We start from the raw sequence: 18,117 nt of genomic DNA, 5'->3' as shown, positions 1-18,117 counted from the left end.
GTGACCCCTCCCGCGCGCGGCACCTGGGAGGATTGGACCCCTCCTCTATGGGGCGGCGGCCGTTACCGGTTGGCGCGAGCTAGTCAGCGGGCGTGCGTCCCGCCCAGCGCTTCTAGGGCGGGTGCTCAGACCAGGAGAGCTAGTAGCGAGGCAGTGACGCCGCCGAGAGCCAGCCAATGGGCAGCGGGCGGGCCGGCCCTGGCGGTTCGAACGCTAAGGCAGGGAAAGGGCGGGAGGGGAGAGCCAGCAGTTTGTGGGAGGGCGCGCCAGCCCCGCCTCTGGGCTCGGGTTCCCACCTTCCCTTATCCACCAGAGACTTCCCGCGTGGGGCTGGGGTGGCCGGCGGCAAACTAATGACGGTGGTTGGCTAGTGGGCACATCTCCTAGATGCGGACAACCCGGGAGGGTATGGGAGCCTCAGGCCACCTAGACTCCCGGGGATGGCCTAATGGGGAGAAAAGCTGAAGCCCTTGCCCTGCAGAGCACAAATACTTGGCAGAGTGGACAGTTCCCATTTCTACAGATTTGGGCAATCGCTAATAAAACCGTTATTAAAAGACGAAAAAAAACAAAAACAAAACAAAAAAAAACTGTTCTTTATTTGATAGACCCAGGTCATATGGCACCCCTTCCCCCCACCCCCCAATAAAGCATCCCTCAGCTGCCCCATCCCCATCCCTAAACACACACACAGGATCTGGATCAGTCTTCATTTCCTGTTAGCCTGGGCCGTACCAATAACACACTGGTTCACCTGCGGACAGGGGGTTTAGACAAGATAAAAACGTTTTCAGAGTAGCCAAAAGTACAGTTTTTCTCCAAGATCACCTCCCACTCCCAATATTAGGGCTGCCCTCAGAAAATACTGAAACCAAGGGCTCTGAAGGCAGGTACAGGCCTCAGTTATGGTTAGTTCTATGCCCATTGACCACACAAAGTCAAAGAGTAGGTGAAAAGGCTTGAGAAGGATGGAAGCCACACACAGGAGCAGAGAGAGATGGAGTGTCCATTTCCAGCAATTTCGTGGCCCAGAGACCCCAAGCCCTCCTAATAAGCTAGATAAAACATGAACAACACTCATTTAGGAATCAAGGCTCCTCAGAAAAATGATCCCAAGTCTAGGGCAGGATTTGTACAAAGTGAATCTAGAATAAAGACTGCTTGGGTCCTGTCTAAAGGGCACAGGAGCCAACTTAAAGGAGCTCCCACTGGGCAAAGATGGAGCAATTTGAGCATCAGAAAGAATAATGACTACAAAGGATAGATATCAATACATAAGCATCTGTAAAATGATACTCCCCCACCCCCCATAAAAACTCACTTGGTTACCTTTGGAAGTTGCCAAGATACCAACTTCTAACACTAGAAATCGATAAAGAATCTAGCATGTATCCTGCATTTCCTGTATGTGTAGAATTTCAGAGTAACCAAATAATACATGGTAAAGGAAAGTACTTTCTAGAAGAAATGTGACTACTACGTGTAGAATGGGAAAGTTAAACTCCCTAATGAAATAGAAGATCTAGGTATGAACATTGATAAAATCACTAGGTGAAATCACTAGGTCAACAGGGTATTTTCAAATGGATAGATCAAGTTATTAACACCCAAATCCAATGATTGGTTTTTATTTCATTAAAAGTAGAACAATTAGGTATTTAGGTGCCTCCTGCCTCAACAAAAAGTGTACTGCACCATTTAAGTTTTCTTGTCAGGAAATGTGAGACTGATTCAAATTTAATCAAAGCCCCTAAATCTACTAGAGAACAAAAATTATGGAAGAAGGAAGCAACCAGCCAAAATCCAGATTTGGTATATTCTACCAGACAAATGACCCTATTTCTTCAACAAATAAGTATCATAAAAGGTCGTGAGATTCTTACAGATTAAAATAAATTTAAGAGACAATCCAACAAAAAGAAATGAGTGGCCCTTGCTTTGATCCCAATTAGAATAAACCTAATATATAAAAGACATTTGAGACAATCAGGTGAAATTTAACAACGTAAACTGGGTATTAGAGGATAGTAAAGAGTTTATGCTTTGGCTGTTAATGATGTTGACAGAACTTTAATCAAACTTGCAAGACAGCAAAGGAAATCCTGATCAAAGCAGAAGACCAGAGCAAGGTGCCAAAGGACCTGACTACTCCCATGGGAGCAACCAATGTCCACTGGGGTAAGCCCGAGTACAGCAGAAGGGCACACCTGACCAGAGATCCTGAATAAAGCCAGAACCCTCAGGAAGGGAATAGCCAGAGAAAAAACTACCCTCCAGAGACCAACAGTATGGAAACCTTCTGACTTAACTCTAGTGCAGGGAGCATAAATATCCTAGAGAATTCATGGCACGGCCCTCCTTCCACCTAATGTTTAAGTGTGTTTTGGGGCCTGAATTCACACTATTTGGAATGGTCTGAAAAAAATGTCTATTTTGGTCCAGAAAATCCCATTTCCAGGAATCTCTCCCTAGATAGTCAGATATAACTGGGGTGCCTAGGTGGCTCAGTCAGTTAGGTGTCTGACTCTTGATTTCAGCTCAGGTCATGATCTCACAGTTCATTGGTTCAAGCCTGGGGTCGGGCTCTGCGTAATAGTGAGAAGCTTGCTTGGGATTCTTTCTCTCCCTCTTTCTTTGCCTCTCCCCTGTTCATACTTTCTCTCTCAAAATAAATAAATAAACATTAAAAAAAAAAAAAAAAGATAGTCAGGAGCGCCTGGTGACTCAGTCAGTTAAGCGTTTGACTTCGGCTCCAGTCATGATCTCACTGTTTGTGGGTTTGAACCCCGCATCAGGCTCTGTGCTGACAGCGCAGAGCCTGGAGCCTGCTTCAGATTCTATGTCTTCCTCTCTCTCTGCCCCTCCCCTGCTCATGTTCTGTCTCTCTCTCTCTCTCAAAAATAAACATTAAAAAAAAAAAAAAAGATGGTCAGGTATAACTAAATAAATACAAGATGACATATGTACAAGGTTAGTCAACATGGCCTTGTTTGTAATAGAAATAAAGTGGAAACAATCCAAGTGTCCAGTAGAGGGAACTGGTGGATAAACTTTGGTGCAGCCACACAACGGAGTCCTAGGCAGACATAAAAATAATGGAATGATCTCTGTGTACTAGTGGGGACTAATCTTGGGGCTGTCTTGATAAGCAAAACAAAGTACAGAACTATATATATATATATGCATATATATATATATACACACACACACACATATAGATACATATATATACACACACATATGTATATGAGAGAGATCTTTTATATAAAAAAGAATAAGCACATGCATATTGCCTATATTTGCAAAAAGAAACACTGAAAGGATAAGTAAAATGATAAATGAGAAAAATGATAGGGCAGGTAGGGAGAAAGGGGTAGACAGGGGTGGTGGTAAAACTTCATTTGTTGTATATAGCTTTTATATAGTTTTGACCTTTTAACTACCTATTTTTAAAAATTAAAAAACCCAAAAGCCAATAGTTAAAAATGAATCTAGAGAGGTAGTGCCCCGGATGCCTGACAAATGCAAATCCTTTCCAGATGAATGTGCCCTTGGCCTAAAGGACTGAAGGGTCAGAATGGAGAAGCCTACAACCACCCAGGGGTCCTGACAGGGCCTGGGCTTGGTGGTAACTGCACCTTGGAGGCAAAGCGTAGGGAGTTGAGGGACTCGGACACGTTCTCTTCCAGAGGGGAAATGTTCACAAACATGAGCCTGTGGAGAGAAGAGAGGGGGCCGAACCCCAGCATCAGTGGCTGAGTAGAGCCTGGACCAGGTTTCCATTTTCCTGCCCCTGACCCCAGCATCACAGTCTCTACCCAATGCCCCCTCCTTTCTAAATCTTATTTATTTAGGTAATCTCTACACCCAACATGGGGCTCAAACTCACGACCCCAAGATCAAGAGTCACATGCTCCTCTGACTGATCCAGCCAGGCACCCCTCCACCCAACCTCTTCTATCCGTCTGTCCCTTTCACTCACATCTTAGCGCTGCCACCCAGAGAGTTCTGCAGCAGGTAGGTGAGCTTGCTGTTCCGGTAAGGCACATGGGACTCCTTGAGAGTTGAGGGGGATAGGTGATTAGGATAGGACAGGGTTCAGCATGACCAGCCCCAAACCATCCCAGGTCCCACCTGCCAACATCCCCATGCCCACCTTGTTGCTCAAGGCCATGATGACCAGCCCCAGGGTAGACAGGCTGCTGTTAATGGCTTGGGTTTCCCGAAGGCGTTCCCGCTCCCCAGGGCCAAGGGTTAAGCCGGGGTCTAGCCGCTCACTCCCAGCCAGGTCCACAAGGCTGAGGGGGGCCCCACATTGCAGGCCTCGCCCAGCGTGCTCCCCAGAGATCTGCAGCTGGAACACACTGTGACTGCGTGATGATCGCTCATTCTGGGCTGTGCGGGCCACAGCCCGGTTCTGGTGGGCCAGATGGAGCAGGGCCTCCACCTGGGGATGGGGAACAGCAAGGGGCAAAAGCAGGCAGGGAGTCAACGCGTAGCTATTATCAGTAGCAATTAACAAGAGTCAGCACCTGCCCTCTTGAAGCTTCCTTTCCAGCCAGTGAAGAGACAAAATAAATAAAACGCACAGAATAGCTGAGATACTAAGGAGCAAAACAAAACAGAATAAGGAGTATGTGAAAGTAGGGTGAGAGTTGCAATTTTAGACACAACGGCCAGGAACAGCTTCAGTACCTTAAACTCCTAAGGCAGCGAGGGAGCAAGCCACTCTGGGAGAGGAACATTCAGGCAAAGGCCCTGCTACAAGAACGTGACTAGCAGGCTAAAGAACAGCCAGGAGGCCAGCATGGCCAGAGTGAACTGGGCAAGAGGAGTAGTAGGAGCTGAGGCCTGAGATGCAGTGGGCCGGGGCCGGAGAACACCCTGGCACACGCGTCACTCCACTCCCTAGTTCTGTACAACGGACAGATCTACCTTCCAGCCCGCCAGCCAATGCTGATGTGGCGACCCATCCGCACAACGTACCCTCCCCTCAGCCTTCGACTTTCTCCTGCTCCCTCCTGCATCCACCTGCATCTGATGCCACCGGATCCATTCCTCCCCGTTTTCCAGTCCCAGGGCCCATCAGTCCTTACCTCTTTCTCACAGGAGACAGGAACATATCGGGCATTGGTGACAGTAAGCTCCTCGCTTCCTGGCCCTGCCCGGCGAATCTCACACTCGCCGCCCTGGCCCTTCCGGGTCCCGGTGGCCAGCAGGTCTCGGACAGTCTCATTATAGATCTCTACATAGCTTGCCACAAAGCTGTAGGTCCAGCCCTGGCTGCCCAGCTCCTGGGCCACGGAGAAGAGATGCCGCAGGGCCCGAGGGATCAGCCCCTCCACCTGGGGGTCTCCCCCAGGCCCACCCTCCATCGTGAAGGTCTTGCCACTGCCTGTCTGGCCGTAGGCAAAGATGCATACTGGGTAGCCATCCAGGGCTGACTGGACAAGCATGGCAATCTCCTCAAACACTTCGTCCTGTCCACTCCCTGGTGGGAAGACCCGGTCAAAGGAGAAGTCATGGCGGGTGGGGGGGGCCGGCGCCCCACTCAGGGTCCCACGACGCTCGTCAGATCGGGAGAGGCTGAGGCGGGTTGGAGGATCAGAGGGCCCACCAGGGCCAGAGGGAAACAGGAGGAAGCCAGGGGGTGGGGTGGGCTCCCCTGGAAGGACAGGGCGGACCCGGCAGAACACACGGATATTGCCTTTGAGTTCCTGTAGCTGGTTGTGTAATCGCCGGCGCTCCATCTCTAGCCCATGGAGACGTTCTCCTTGCTCCACTAGTAAGGCCGCCTGGGTTGTAGCCTCCTGGCGCAGAGACGCCACCTCTGCTTGGCTGCCTGACAGAGCTGCTTCTGACGCCTGTAGCCTCCTCTGTCCAGAACGGAACGGACACAGAGGGTGAGACACAACAAGGAAGAAGGACAAGTCATGATGAGGTGGGGGGTGGAGGTAGGGTGGTCCCTGTCCCCAAGGACTTCAGTCTGGTAAAGAAAGAGGGAAGAAAATAGGAATCATGGTACTAGAATAGGGAGTGCTGTGGGAAGAGCCAGAAGGGGCATAAGGACAATGACATCTAAGCTGACACCCAAAAGTACAGGAGTAAACCCAGGAAAAGATGGAGAACAGAAAGAACATTCTGCAGCCAGGGAAGTATATATGCAAAATGGCCTGAAGAGAAGATTGAGGCATCGGAGAAACTGCAAGGAATTCAATCTAGTTGGTGCTCACCAAGGAGTCAAATGGACATGAGAAGAGGAAGAGAGAATGCCATGGAGATTTGGTTTTATTTTTTTATTAAAAAAATTTTTTTAAATGTTTATTTATGTTTGAGAGAGAGAGACAGGCAGAGTGTGAGAGAGGGAGGGGCAGAGAGAGGGAGAAACAGAACTTGAAGCAGGCTCCAGGCTCTGAGCTGTCAGCACAGAACCCAATGCGGGGCTTGAACTCACAAACCATGAGATCATGACCTGAGCCAAAGTCAGACGCTTAACTGACTGAGCCACCCAGGTGCCCCGGAGATTTGGTTTTAAATGTTTATTTATTTTGGGGGCACCTGGGTGGCTCAGTCAGTTAAGCATCCGACTTTGTCTCAGGTCGTGATCTCGCGGTCCATGGGGTTGAGCCCCGCGTCAGGCTCTGTGCTGACATCTCAGAGCCTGGAGCCTGCTTTGGGTTCTGTGTCTCCCTCTCTCTCTGCCCCTCCCCAACTCACACTGTGTGTGTGTGTGTGTGTGTGTGTGTGTGTGTGTGTGTGTGTCAAAAATAAACATAAAAAGAAACTTTTTTAAATGTTTAGTTTTGAGAGAGAGGAAGAGAGAGAGGCAGAGAGAGAGGGACAAAGGATCTGAAGCGGGCTCTGGGCTGACAGCAGAAAGCCTGATGCAGGGCTCGAACTCACGAACTGTGAGATCATGTCCTGAGCTGAAGTTGGGCACTCAACTGACTGGGCTACCCAAGCACCCTGACTTTTTAAAAAAAAAATTTTTAAGTTTATTTATTCTCGAGAGAGACAGGGACAGCAGAGTTGGGGGGAGGGGCAGAGAGAGAGGGAGAGAGGGAGAATCCCAAGCAGGCTTAGTGCTGTCAGGGCTTGAACTCCCGAAACTGTGAGATCATGACCTGAGCTGAAACCAAAAGTCGGACACTTAACCGACTCAGCCACCCAGGCACCCCACGATTATTATTATTATTTTAAGTAGGCTTCATGCCCAGCACAGCCCAACGCAGGGCTTGAACTCACGACCCAGAGATCAAGACCTGAGCCGAGATCAAGAGTCAGATGCCTAACCGACTGAGCCACCCAGGCACCCCTGCCATGGAGACTTTTGATCAGGAAAGAAAGAGAGAAAGACAGAGGGGGAGACAGAGGATGAAGGGAGACACAGATCCAGGTGGGAGCTATGAAAGCAAGAAGGACAGGGAGAAGCAGGGCAGAAATAAGACACAGTCAGGGGTGGGCTGGGGTGGAGGTTAGAGGACAGACGTGTACTGCCAAAGAAAGGCAGGCAGGGACCCTAAGCCCAAAGAGACTTCAGGGTAACCCAGAAAGAAGGGTTAGCATTTGGTGAGAAGGTGGTCCTTACCTCCTGCTCCTCCAGCCGGGCGGCCAGTCCCCTTCGCTCCTCCTGCAACCCCAACTGTTCTTTCTGGAGCTCTTGCACCAAGCCCTGCTGTGTGCCCAGCTGCTCTTCTAGCTCCAGGACACGGGCCCTTAGGTTCCCCAATTCCTGTTGGCCCTGCTCGGCCTGGGCCTGCGCCCTGGCCAACTCCCCTTCCAGTGTCCTGCATTCTGCCCCCAGGGACTTGGCCTGTTGTTGGGCCTCCCGGAGCTGGTCCTGTAGCTGTTGGTTCTCCTGGTCCAATGTCTGAGTCCTCTCACGACAGCATTTCAGCTCTGCATTTAGGTCACATAACTGACCCTTTAAGTCCCAGGCCGGACGTTTGGTGGGTTTCCTCCCTCCCAGCACGGGAGCAGCCGCTAACATGGCACAGAAAGGGCAGGGTCAGGGAGGCCTTGGCTTTCTGCCTCTCTTCCCTCCTAGGCTTTAAGGCCTCCACACCTCCTGCTATATCTCTTTCCCCTCCAGACAGGGAGGAGACCAGATGGATGTTTTGGGGTACTCACCATCTCCTCTCTTCCCTGTCCCAGCCCCTCACCTAGTGGTTATGTTTGTCACCTACCTCCAGGCTTCTGGGCAGGAGCAGCAGGGCCTGGTTTCTGATTCTTCAGCGCTAGAGAATTGGGGAGTTAACGTACGGAATCAGCACGGGTGTCCTTTACACACCCTCCCTTTACACACACCCCAAATCTCTTCTCAGCCCCAGCTCTGAAGCACTACTACCTGTGGCAACAGCTGTGGAACATCGGGGTCCCGTCTTCTTGGGAACTTTTGGAGCTATCAGGAGATGGGGGAGAGGAAAAAGAACAACCAGTCTCAGGATGGTGTGAACTCTGGCTGGGCCAGGGGCAGAGGAGTTGCGTTTTCTGAGGATTAGAAATAAGATAGCTTCCCTCTTCCCTGAAGTGTGGCCAGCTTCTAAAGGTATCCTTCCCAGGACCAGGAATTACACAATACCCCAAGAAAAAGTTGGACCAAGATAAGCAAAAAAAGAACACGGGGCAGAACCACATGTCAAGTATGCTACCATTTATGTAAAAAATATTGGAGACATGTCCATGATAGAACACCCCTGGAAGGACATACAGTTGCTCCTGGGGAAGGGACCTGGTGGCTGGGGGACAGAGGTAGGAGGGAGACTTTTCACTGTATAATAATGACTTCTGTGCCTTTGGAATTTTGAAACAAGTGAAACATATTACCTATTCAAAATATGCTAAAATTGAAAGAAATCTGAAGAGCACTGGACTTCCGTTCCCTTGGTTTCTGTCCACCCCTAGAGCCCACCTGTGGTCTGGCCTTGTGTCTGTGGCACTGTGGTGAGGGCTGGTGCTCTGGGGCGGGATGTGGCAATTTTGGTCACTGTGTCCAGGCCTCGTGTCCTTTTCTGGAGAAAGACAAGAATGGGGTCCATTTACTCTCCCTGATTGAGTTAGACACACACGCTCTCTGTCCCTCTCTCTCACACACACATACATGTACATGTAAAGCTTTCCAAACCCAGCTTACCTTCTCAGGCTCCAAGGCATCCTCCATCTGGTCAGGCCCCCTCTTAAACCTGGTTCCCGGAAGAGGCAGCCGAGAAGGAGCCTTGACCGGGGGTCTTTTTAGCTGTATGTTCCCCCTCACTTCCAACAAGGGGGACCTCTGTTGGGAAAAGAGAGAAGCTTTAGACAACTCCCTGGAGCCCAAATGTCCCAGGAACTCCCCTTCTTGGCCCCCCCACCCAAACTCTTAACCACCAACAAGCACTGAGTACCTCTTGGGCACAAACTGGGGCCCACAGATTATGTGCCAGCCAAAAGGCAAAGAGAGAAGTGGGACATAATGCGAAAGTGGGAGAAATCTCTAAGGGAAAAGCTGGACAGACGACGCTAAACTTCAGCTAACTTTAAGGGTAGTTACTTAAATAAGCAGAAAGACATGGACATTGTTTTCAGAAGGCAAAACCTCAAACACGCACATGATACGGCTGGGAGACCAACGGGCTCTTTGAGCTAGAATGGAGAATCATAAGGGAGAGAGTGGAAGAAAGATAAGGCTGAAGACTAGATGGGAGGAGCAGGTAACATTTTAGAAATTGTTTTAAATACTTCATCTGTATCAGCTTCTTAATCCTTACAGCAGCCCACTGAGAAGTGCTATTATTAGCCTCATTTTGCAGATGAGAGAAGGAAGGCACTGAGAGGGAAAATAGCTTGTCTAAGGTCATCAGCCAGTGAAGGGCAGAGCCAGGGTTAGAATCTACACGGTCTGGTTCCGGAGGCCATGTTTTTAACTGCTAGGGCTGTGATGCCAGGCCTAGGGAAGAGTTTAGTCTTTAGCCTTGCATATGTGGAGAACCAGATACAGCTTCTGATTGGGCATGTGAAAAATATATAAAAGAGTCTACTTATAAAAAATAATGAGGTTGACTTGCATGGAGAAGACTCAGAAGTAGCATGACCCAGTTTGGAGACCACCAAAGTCAGGTAAAAGGTGGGGACAGTGGGAAAGAAAGAGAGTGCCTCTCCAAAGCATCTCAATTCAGTGCCTGGGGATTATGTCCACTCCACGGCTACTCCTGTCTAGGGTGACCAACCATTGTGGTTTGCCCAGGACTAAAGGGTTTCGGAGGACACAGAACGTTTCTGTGCTAAACGCAGGTCCTTCCTATGCAAACCCTACTCCTATCCCACGATCAGGAGAACGCCATGTATACAGAACAACTTCTGATCTTCATGAGAGTTAACTTTTATTTACTATTATTTTATTTTATTATTTCATTTCATTTCATCTCATCTCATTTCATTTTTGAAAGCAAGAGACTGAGCGTGAGTGGGGGAAGGAGCAGAGAGAGAGGGAGATACAGAATCTGAATCAGGCTCCAGGCTCTGAGCTGTCAGCACAGGGTCCCCGCGGGGCTTGAACCCACAAACCGTGAGATCATGACCTGAGCCAAAGTCGGACACCTAACCGACAGAGCCACCCAGCCACCCCAGAAGAGTTAACTTTTACTTCCAAGGCGTCTTCTCTGTCTTTCAGCTTACTTCATTCACTCGATATTTACTTAGTGCCTGTTATGTGCCAGGAAATGATCTGGGTTTGGGAGTAACCAAACCACCAGATGTGGTCCCTGCCCTCAAAATGCTCATAGAAAATGGTGAAGAGAAGCATTTAAAGAGAGCATTAAAACTTTACTGAGTGCTATCATAAAAAGTGCCCAGGGGAGGGGATGGGCATATAGTTCAGATGGGGAGAGTGTCAGAGAACACTTCTAAAAAGTCTTTTTAGGCAAAACCTTGAGGATGAGTTGGCCTGATGGCTTGGGCCAAGGACGAGCATCCTAGGCAGAAAGCAAGGAAGGGGGTGCACACAAGGAATGTCAGGTTATTGTGTTCAGCTGACACATGGAGTGTGCACAGAAAGTGGGGAGGTGAAGGCAAGGATTATGGCAGTTGGCATGCCATGATAAGGACGACAAGTGTCTACTGAAGGCAAGAGGGACCCTGATGATTTTTAATCAGGAAACTAATATGACTAGATTTGTACCAGAAAAGCAAGTAAAGCAATGTGAAGAATGAATGGAAGCAGAAGAATGAGGGCTATGACAGGCAGAGAGAATGCATCACTCCTTTCGTCCTTCATTCAACAAGGATTTGTGGCACTCAGATTTACTGCAAGACTGCTCTGTACCAGATGTTGTTTTAGAAGCTGGGGTAAGAGTAATGAACAAAATCCCTGCCCTCCCGGAGCTTACTTTCTAGGGCAGCCTTTCCAAACTGGAGTACAAGATAATTAAGCTCTAAAAAAACGATCCACTTTCTTAATTCTCCCAAGGAAATACACATCTCTCACTATTCCGGATGCAACAGGGAGAAGTTAATCATTAGATGTAAAGAATGCAGTGGGGCAAGAGCTTAATTTTCATATTAAGAGGGGCTGTTTTAGGAGATTAAGGGCTAAAAAGAAATGCATCTGAGAGAGGCCACCCTCTCTTGGGTTCCCCCTCCCTCATGGAAGGTTCTCCTCATTTCTCCAAACTTGAATGGTGGTCTTTCTGTTCTCAGTGGGAATGAAAAGGAGGGGCTGGATTACTGGAAACCAAGTATTGACCTAACTAGGAGCTGGCTTGGCAGTGAGGGAGATGGGGGAAACCGGGTGGACACCAAGATGCCTGTCATGGTTCCAACAACCAAGAGAACAAGAGGAAGGGCTGGTTTTCTTTTGTTTTTTAATTAAGCTTTCATTTAAAAATCATTGCAGACTCAGGGGTGCACGGGTGGCTCAGTTGGTTGAACATCCAACTCTTGATTTCTACTCAGGTCATGATCTCGGGGTTCATGAGACTGAGCCCCACATAGGGCTCTGCGCTGACAGCACGAAGCCTGCTTGGGATTCTCTCTCTCCCTCTCTCTCTGCCCTCCCCACTTGCACTCTGTCCCTCTCTCGAAACAAATAAACATTTAAAAAAATCACTGCAGATTCACATAAAGTTGTAAGAAACATTACGGAGAATGTGATATATTCAAGGATGTTCACAGAGCCAGCCAGGTGCACCTCAATACATTTTTAAAGGAATGAAATTTGATGTCTACCAACAGGGGAATACTTAAATAAACTGATATATCCAAACCACTGGCTTCTATACAAATAAAAAGCCCCCACCCCAAAAAAAGGAGGTGTCATTTTTTGTTCTGTTGCCTACAGAAATGTACGTACACAAAGAACGTTTTTTAATCAATTTAGATTAATCAAATGTATTTTTTTTATTTTATCTTTTTTTAAGTTTATTTTTTTCAGAGAGAGTGTGCACAAGAACAGGGGAGGGGCAGAGAGAGAGAGAGAGGGAGAGAGAGAATTCCAAGCAGACTCTGCACAGTCAGCACAGAGCCTGATGCAGGGCTCAATCCCACCCATTGTGAGATCATGACCTGAGCCAAAATCAAGAGTCGGATGCCCAACCAACAGAGCCACCCAGATGCCCCCAAATGTAGTGTTAAAACCAAAGTTTTCTTTAAGTATTCCAAGGCTACACACTGAATTTTGTTATAACCAATGCCCTTCGTTCTCTCTACACTGCCACAATGGATCTACTAAAGACCTAACTCCCCGGAATTTGTGTGGGCTCTGAAAAATGTATTCAAAGGTTTATTTATTAAGGAAAACTCCAAAGAGTTTAGTGTTTATTTTTCTTCCGTCTATAATATAAAGCCAGGCACAATGACTCCCAACTTTCCACAATGAGAAGCATAAGAGAAATGTTTCCCCTCAACGTGCACATCAGATCCTACTCTCCTCATCTACTAAGAGAGACCCCTACCAATCCTTCCTTTTCTCCTCTACACCATCGACTTTTCACTCCACTGGATCATTCCTACCTGCTACAACACATGCTATTGTTGTAAAGAGTTTCTTGACTCTACTTTCCCTGCTAGTTCTTTCTTTGTTGCCCTTTGCAGCAAAACTCAAAAGTGCTATCTACGTAGCATTCACTATGTCCAGATTCTCTCCTAAACCCATCCCAATCAGGCCTTCACTCTCCCCATTTCACCAGAACCACTCTCCTCAAGGTCACGAGGTCACTCTCCTCATGTTGCTAAGTCAACTCTGCATCTTCCCTTTCCTTGACCCATCAGCAGCATTTGATGCAACTACTCACTCCCTCTTCCTTAATACACTTCCTTCATTTAGCTTCCAGGAGACCATCCTCTTTTGGGTTCCCCGTCTCTCACGGAAGGTTCTCCTCATCTCTACAAACTTTAATGGTGGTCTTTCTATTCTCTATCCACATTCCAGTTCACTCTCATGGCTTTAAATACCATCCATATACTGACCACTCCTAGATTTATATCTCCAGCCCAGACCTTGCAACTGTCTCCTCAATGTGTCCACTTGAAGTCTAATAAATATGCCAAACTAACATCCAAACTCACCTCCTAACATCCAAGCCCCCTTCAAACTCACTCCTCTTACAGCTTTGTCCATCTTAGTCAATATAATTACATCTTCCAGTTGTTCAAGCCAAAAAACCCCAAGGCCTCCCATTTTATTACATTCCATATCTAATGCCAGCAAAGGATGACAGAATCTGACCATGTGTTACTCTTTCCACTGCTACTACCCTGATCCATGTCACCATTATCTCTCAGGTTATCACTTGCCACTGGTTATCAACTGGGGGTGATTTTACTCCCGACAGGACATTTGGCAACGTCTGGAGACAATTTGTCATTGATTAGGTGGGAGCTGCTACCAACATCTAGTGGGTAGAGGCCAGGAACACTGAGAACATCAGACGATGTACAGGACAGCCCCCACAGTAAAAATGTCAGTAGTACAGAAGTTGAGAAAAGCTGCTGTATTCCTCACAGTTCTCCTTGTTTCTATCCTTACCCCCTACCTCTACGCTCAATGTGGCAGCCAGTGACCCTCTTAAAATGTAACACAGATCTTATCTCTGCTTAAAATCATCCAGTGATTTCCCATCTCTCTCAGAGTAAAAGTCAAAGCCCTCACAATGGTTCCTACAAGAAGCAGTGGGGTCAACAATCCCACTCTCCATTATCTGACTTCCCTTCCAACAACTTGCCTCCTCACTCACTCCATTTTAGCTTTGTTTTACAATTCTTTAGGACTTGGCTCTAGTAGATTTCCTCCGCCTGGATTGCTCTTCCTTCAATATCCACTAGCCTTTGTCCCTCACCTCCTTCAAAGCTTTATTCAAGGCTCACCTTCTTCATAATGGAGCTTACCAAGACCATTCTATTTAATACTCCATCCTGACAGTTGGCCTCCCCTCCTCCCTCTTAATCTGCTCAGATTTTTCCTTTTCTCCATTGAATTTAACACTTTTTTAGAAGTTTTTTTATCTTTGAGAGAGAGAGCGTGCACGTGCAAAAGTCGGGGAGAGGGGCAGAAAGAGAGAGAGAGAAAATCCCAAGCCCCACATGGGGCTTGATCCCACAAACCATGAGATCATGACCTGAGCCAAAATCAAGAGTCTGGATGCTTAACTGACTGAGCCATCCAGGTGCCCCCAGCACCTATCACTTTCTAAGAGAGTTATATAACTTATGACATATTTCCTGTCTCCCCATAAAATAACAGCTTTCCATAGAACGGCATCTATAGAGATGACAGGGATTTGTCTTGTTTATTGCTGCATCCCAAGTATCTACAACTGGGCATGGTACATAATAGGTGCTCAGTAAATATTCTACGCATACATATGAGAAGGCTTCTACTATTTTTCGCTGTCACATCATACTGCTCTGCTCTTTAGTTGTCAGGACACAAAGAGTATCTCTTCAGGTTGAAACTTGACTCTGGAAAACTCTGAATGTGAAATACTAACAAACAGAGCATCCAGGGAGGAGCCTTTTTCTGGCACCAAAAGTCAGTACACTCTGGCTGTCACACATCTTTCTCCACTGGACAGGGGAGGCTGCAGATGGTTGTGGGGTGCAGCGGCACTGATAAGAGAAGAAACTAAGTCAACCAGCCTCACGGGGCAGAGATCGCTGTAAACTCTGGGGAAGGAAAGAGAATAAGGAGTCCTTCAGTTCAGATTACCCCATTCCCTCTATCCCCTTTCTACACTCCGAAGCGGCAGCAACCAGGAGAGGACAGGAAAGAACACCGGCAGGGATTTGGCCTCAGGCACCATTTCCCCAGAGGTAAACGGAATCGCAGGACTCTGCCTTCTCAATCACGGACTGCAATCGTCGGTACGAATGGAGAAGTGGGTACCAGTCAGACAATCCTGAGAATTCGAAATGGGAAATCCTGGAGACACGAAAGCGAGGAAAGGTGTTTTGAGACTCCCTGAAATTGGAGGAGGGCAGGCAGACGTGCACTCAGACTTTCTGGGGCTGCTCCCTGCCGTCTCCCTCCCTCACCCCTTTCCAATGCGTGGGGACGCGCGGACCTTCGCCTTCCAAGCCGGCAGGACCAAGGCCGGCCGGGAGCCAGGGGCTCGTCAGCATCGGGGGCAGGAGATCCAAGGCGGCTCTTACTCACCTGCGGCTCCATGTCCAGCACCGTGCCGCACGCGCCAGGGGACCACAATAGAAGAGGACAGGGCGCCGGGACTCCTGGGACCCACGTTCTCTCGCCAGCTCGCGACACAAGGGACGCGAGCTCCGAACTCCAGCGATTACCAGCCTAGCGCCACACCCGCCACTTTTGAATTCCAACCGCCGCTACCCTTCTCACCTCCCTCCGCACTCAGGGGCCAATCGTCGCCGTCGCCACAGCCGACGGCCAATCGCAGCGCCCTCCGCCTCCCGAGGCCACACCCCGCCAAGCCGGCACCTTGTCCTTCCTGCTTCGCCGGCCTGGGGAGGCCGCCTGGTTAGTCACGCTTCCGGCTCCACTTCCACCTCTCTTACCCACCCCTCCTCTAGCAGTAGTTCCTCTGGGCTTCCGGTCGGCCCCTAGCCGCAGGGCTTTAAGTCGGAAAATGCTTGGAACGCGCCGCTCGAACGTAGCTGGTGTGGGGGCAAACCGCTGGAGGAAAGGAATCACGCGTGCGCAAACGAGGACCCGTTTAGGGCGAGGGACGAGACGAGCTCCCCCTAGCGACTGCAGCAGGGAGCGCACTAGTTAACCCCTACTGGATAGTTGTGATTGCGGTTGGTTGCGCGGCGTTTTCTAGTGGGAGCTGGATCCCTCCCGCGAATGTGAGGGTGGCCGCGTCTGCCCTTTCCCCGGTCATTTTTGTCATTTTTCACCAAACTTAGGGACCGTGGGTGCAACTTGGCGCTCCATGGGAGCCCGACGGTGGGGATTCGAGGTTCAGAGTAGTTTTCTCTGCAGTCCCCCTCTTCACCCTACCTCCTCGGTACCTGGGCGCTAATACTGGAGCTGGCTTAGGAGCCTCGAACCCACAGAGGGCATACTGCTTACATTATGGAGTATTTTATGCTTTTCAGGCTGTCTGCACGTGCATTGTCTCTTAATAATCGCTAAATTCATTGAGCTCTTACTATGTGTCAACCGTTTTTGCATCTCTTATCTGCAAGCTGGACGAAGGAGACGAGGTTTAGGAAGGTTAAGTAACAAGTTCAAGGTCATACTGCTGATTAGGAGTGGATCTAGATTCCTTTAGCTTCAAAGTCCAAGCTATCCGTTACCTCACACTACCTCTAACAACCTTTGTGTCGAGAACAACCAAATCTTACCTGTGAGTAATTTGCAGAGTGATTCTACAGCGTGTATTCATCTGAGTTCCCAACGAACCTGGAGATAGGCAGGACAGGAAATTTATTGATGAGACTGAAAGGCACAGGGAAATCTGTCTTGGTGCATTTTGGGGAATCAAGAGAACTGGAACATAAGCCACCTATCTTCTAAGGCACTGTTTTAACTTGAATTCAGCCTGCTTGTGGAGAGAGCAGACTGTGAGGAGACAAAATGTCTGAAAACCCTGTTGTCATCCCCCAATCTTTAACAGCCTAGGAAACCTACAAAAAGCAGGAGCTTGAAACGAGAGAGGAGGAGTGATGGAGGAAACAAGGAGACCAAGACTTTTTATTTTTTTCATGTTTATTTTTGAGAGAGAGTGCACAAGTGGGGGAGGGCCAGAGAGAGAAGGGGACAGAGGATCATGACCTGAGCCAAAGTCAGCCACTCAACTGACTGAGCCACCCAGGGGCCCCAAGGACACCACCATGTAATGGATAGGTAAAGAGGGAGAATTGAGAAGAAACATACAGCAAAAGGCATTTCTCAAAAATTAATGTTAGACTAGGAGAAATATGGACGCATACATTAAAGGGGAAGCAGTTTATTCGTGTCAATTGATGCATAAAAATTACTCAAAACATTCAGCATCTATTGATACAAAAGAACACCCCATAACCTGATGAAGGATATCTTCAAAAACCCTACAGGCCACATCACAGTAATGATGCAATGTTGAAAGCATTTCTGCTAAGGTGAGAAACACCAGGGTGGCTCGGTTAGTTAAGCATCAACCTCCTTTTTCAGCTCAAGTCATGATCTCACTGTTCCTGAGATTGAGCCCCCACGTCAAATCTCCGCCTAGGATTCTCTCTCTCCCTCTCTCTCTGCACCCCCTTCAAAATAAATGAATAAACTTAAAAAAATCACATTCAAAACAACATTTTACTCACAATGCCCATTTCTCTAGTGACTTTCAGAAATTACTTAGATATTGCACAGAAAAATATTTTTTCAATAAAAATATGCCATTTGGTTACATGAACATATACATATGTAAGTCAAGCTGTACACTTTATTTATTCACTTTATGTTTGTTTTAAAAAAAAACTTTTTTTAACGTTTATTTATTTTTGAGACAGAGAGAGAGCATGAACAGGGGAGGGGCAGAGAGAGAGGGAGACACAGAATCCAAAGCAGGCTCCAGGCTCTGAGCTGTCAGCACAGAGCCCGCCACGGGGCTCGAACTCACGGACCGTGAGACCTGAGCCAAAGTAGGACGCTTAACCAACCAAGCCACCCAGGCGCCCCTATTCACTTTATGTTTG

The 18,117-nt window shown here is 48.3% G+C and overlaps 1 protein-coding gene across 2 annotated transcripts; it reads right to left on the bottom strand.

Annotated features, from left to right (window-relative positions):
- Positions 1–574: 574 nt before the first annotated feature.
- KIFC1 (kinesin family member C1) lies at positions 575–16,059 on the bottom strand. Of its 2 annotated transcripts, XM_030315242.2 has the most exons (11): positions 15,626–16,059; positions 9,134–9,271; positions 8,912–9,011; positions 8,348–8,401; positions 8,187–8,237; positions 7,589–7,983; positions 5,097–5,876; positions 4,157–4,447; positions 3,983–4,056; positions 3,639–3,714; positions 575–754 (listed from the first exon to the last, which is right to left on the bottom strand). In XM_030315242.2, the coding sequence occupies exons 1-11, from the start codon at positions 15,635–15,637 to the stop codon at positions 710–712; spliced, it is 2,016 nt and encodes a 671-aa protein (XP_030171102.1). In that variant the 5' UTR covers positions 15,638–16,059; the 3' UTR covers positions 575–709. The 2 variants fall into 2 exon arrangements, with proteins under 2 accessions (XP_030171102.1, XP_030171101.1); XM_030315241.2 differs by lacking the exon at positions 575–754 and having other exon boundaries at positions 3,299–3,714.
- Between the last annotated feature and the right edge of the window lie 2,058 nt (positions 16,060–18,117).

Source organism: Lynx canadensis, chromosome B2, assembly GCF_007474595.2.
Source record: "Lynx canadensis isolate LIC74 chromosome B2, mLynCan4.pri.v2, whole genome shotgun sequence".
NCBI classification, from domain to species: Eukaryota; Metazoa; Chordata; class Mammalia; order Carnivora; family Felidae; genus Lynx; species Lynx canadensis.
This window is presented reverse-complemented; position numbering and strand designations above follow the sequence as displayed.

Coding starts and splice junctions, on each gene's coding strand:
- KIFC1 (XM_030315241.2), bottom strand. Junction 9,012..9,133: donor ATGCCTTGGAGCCTGAGAAG/GTAAGCTGGGTT, acceptor GTCTTTCTCCAG/AAAAGGACACGAGGCCTGGA. Junction 4,057..4,156: donor TCATGGCCTTGAGCAACAAG/GTGGGCATGGGG, acceptor TCAACTCTCAAG/GAGTCCCATGTGCCTTACCG.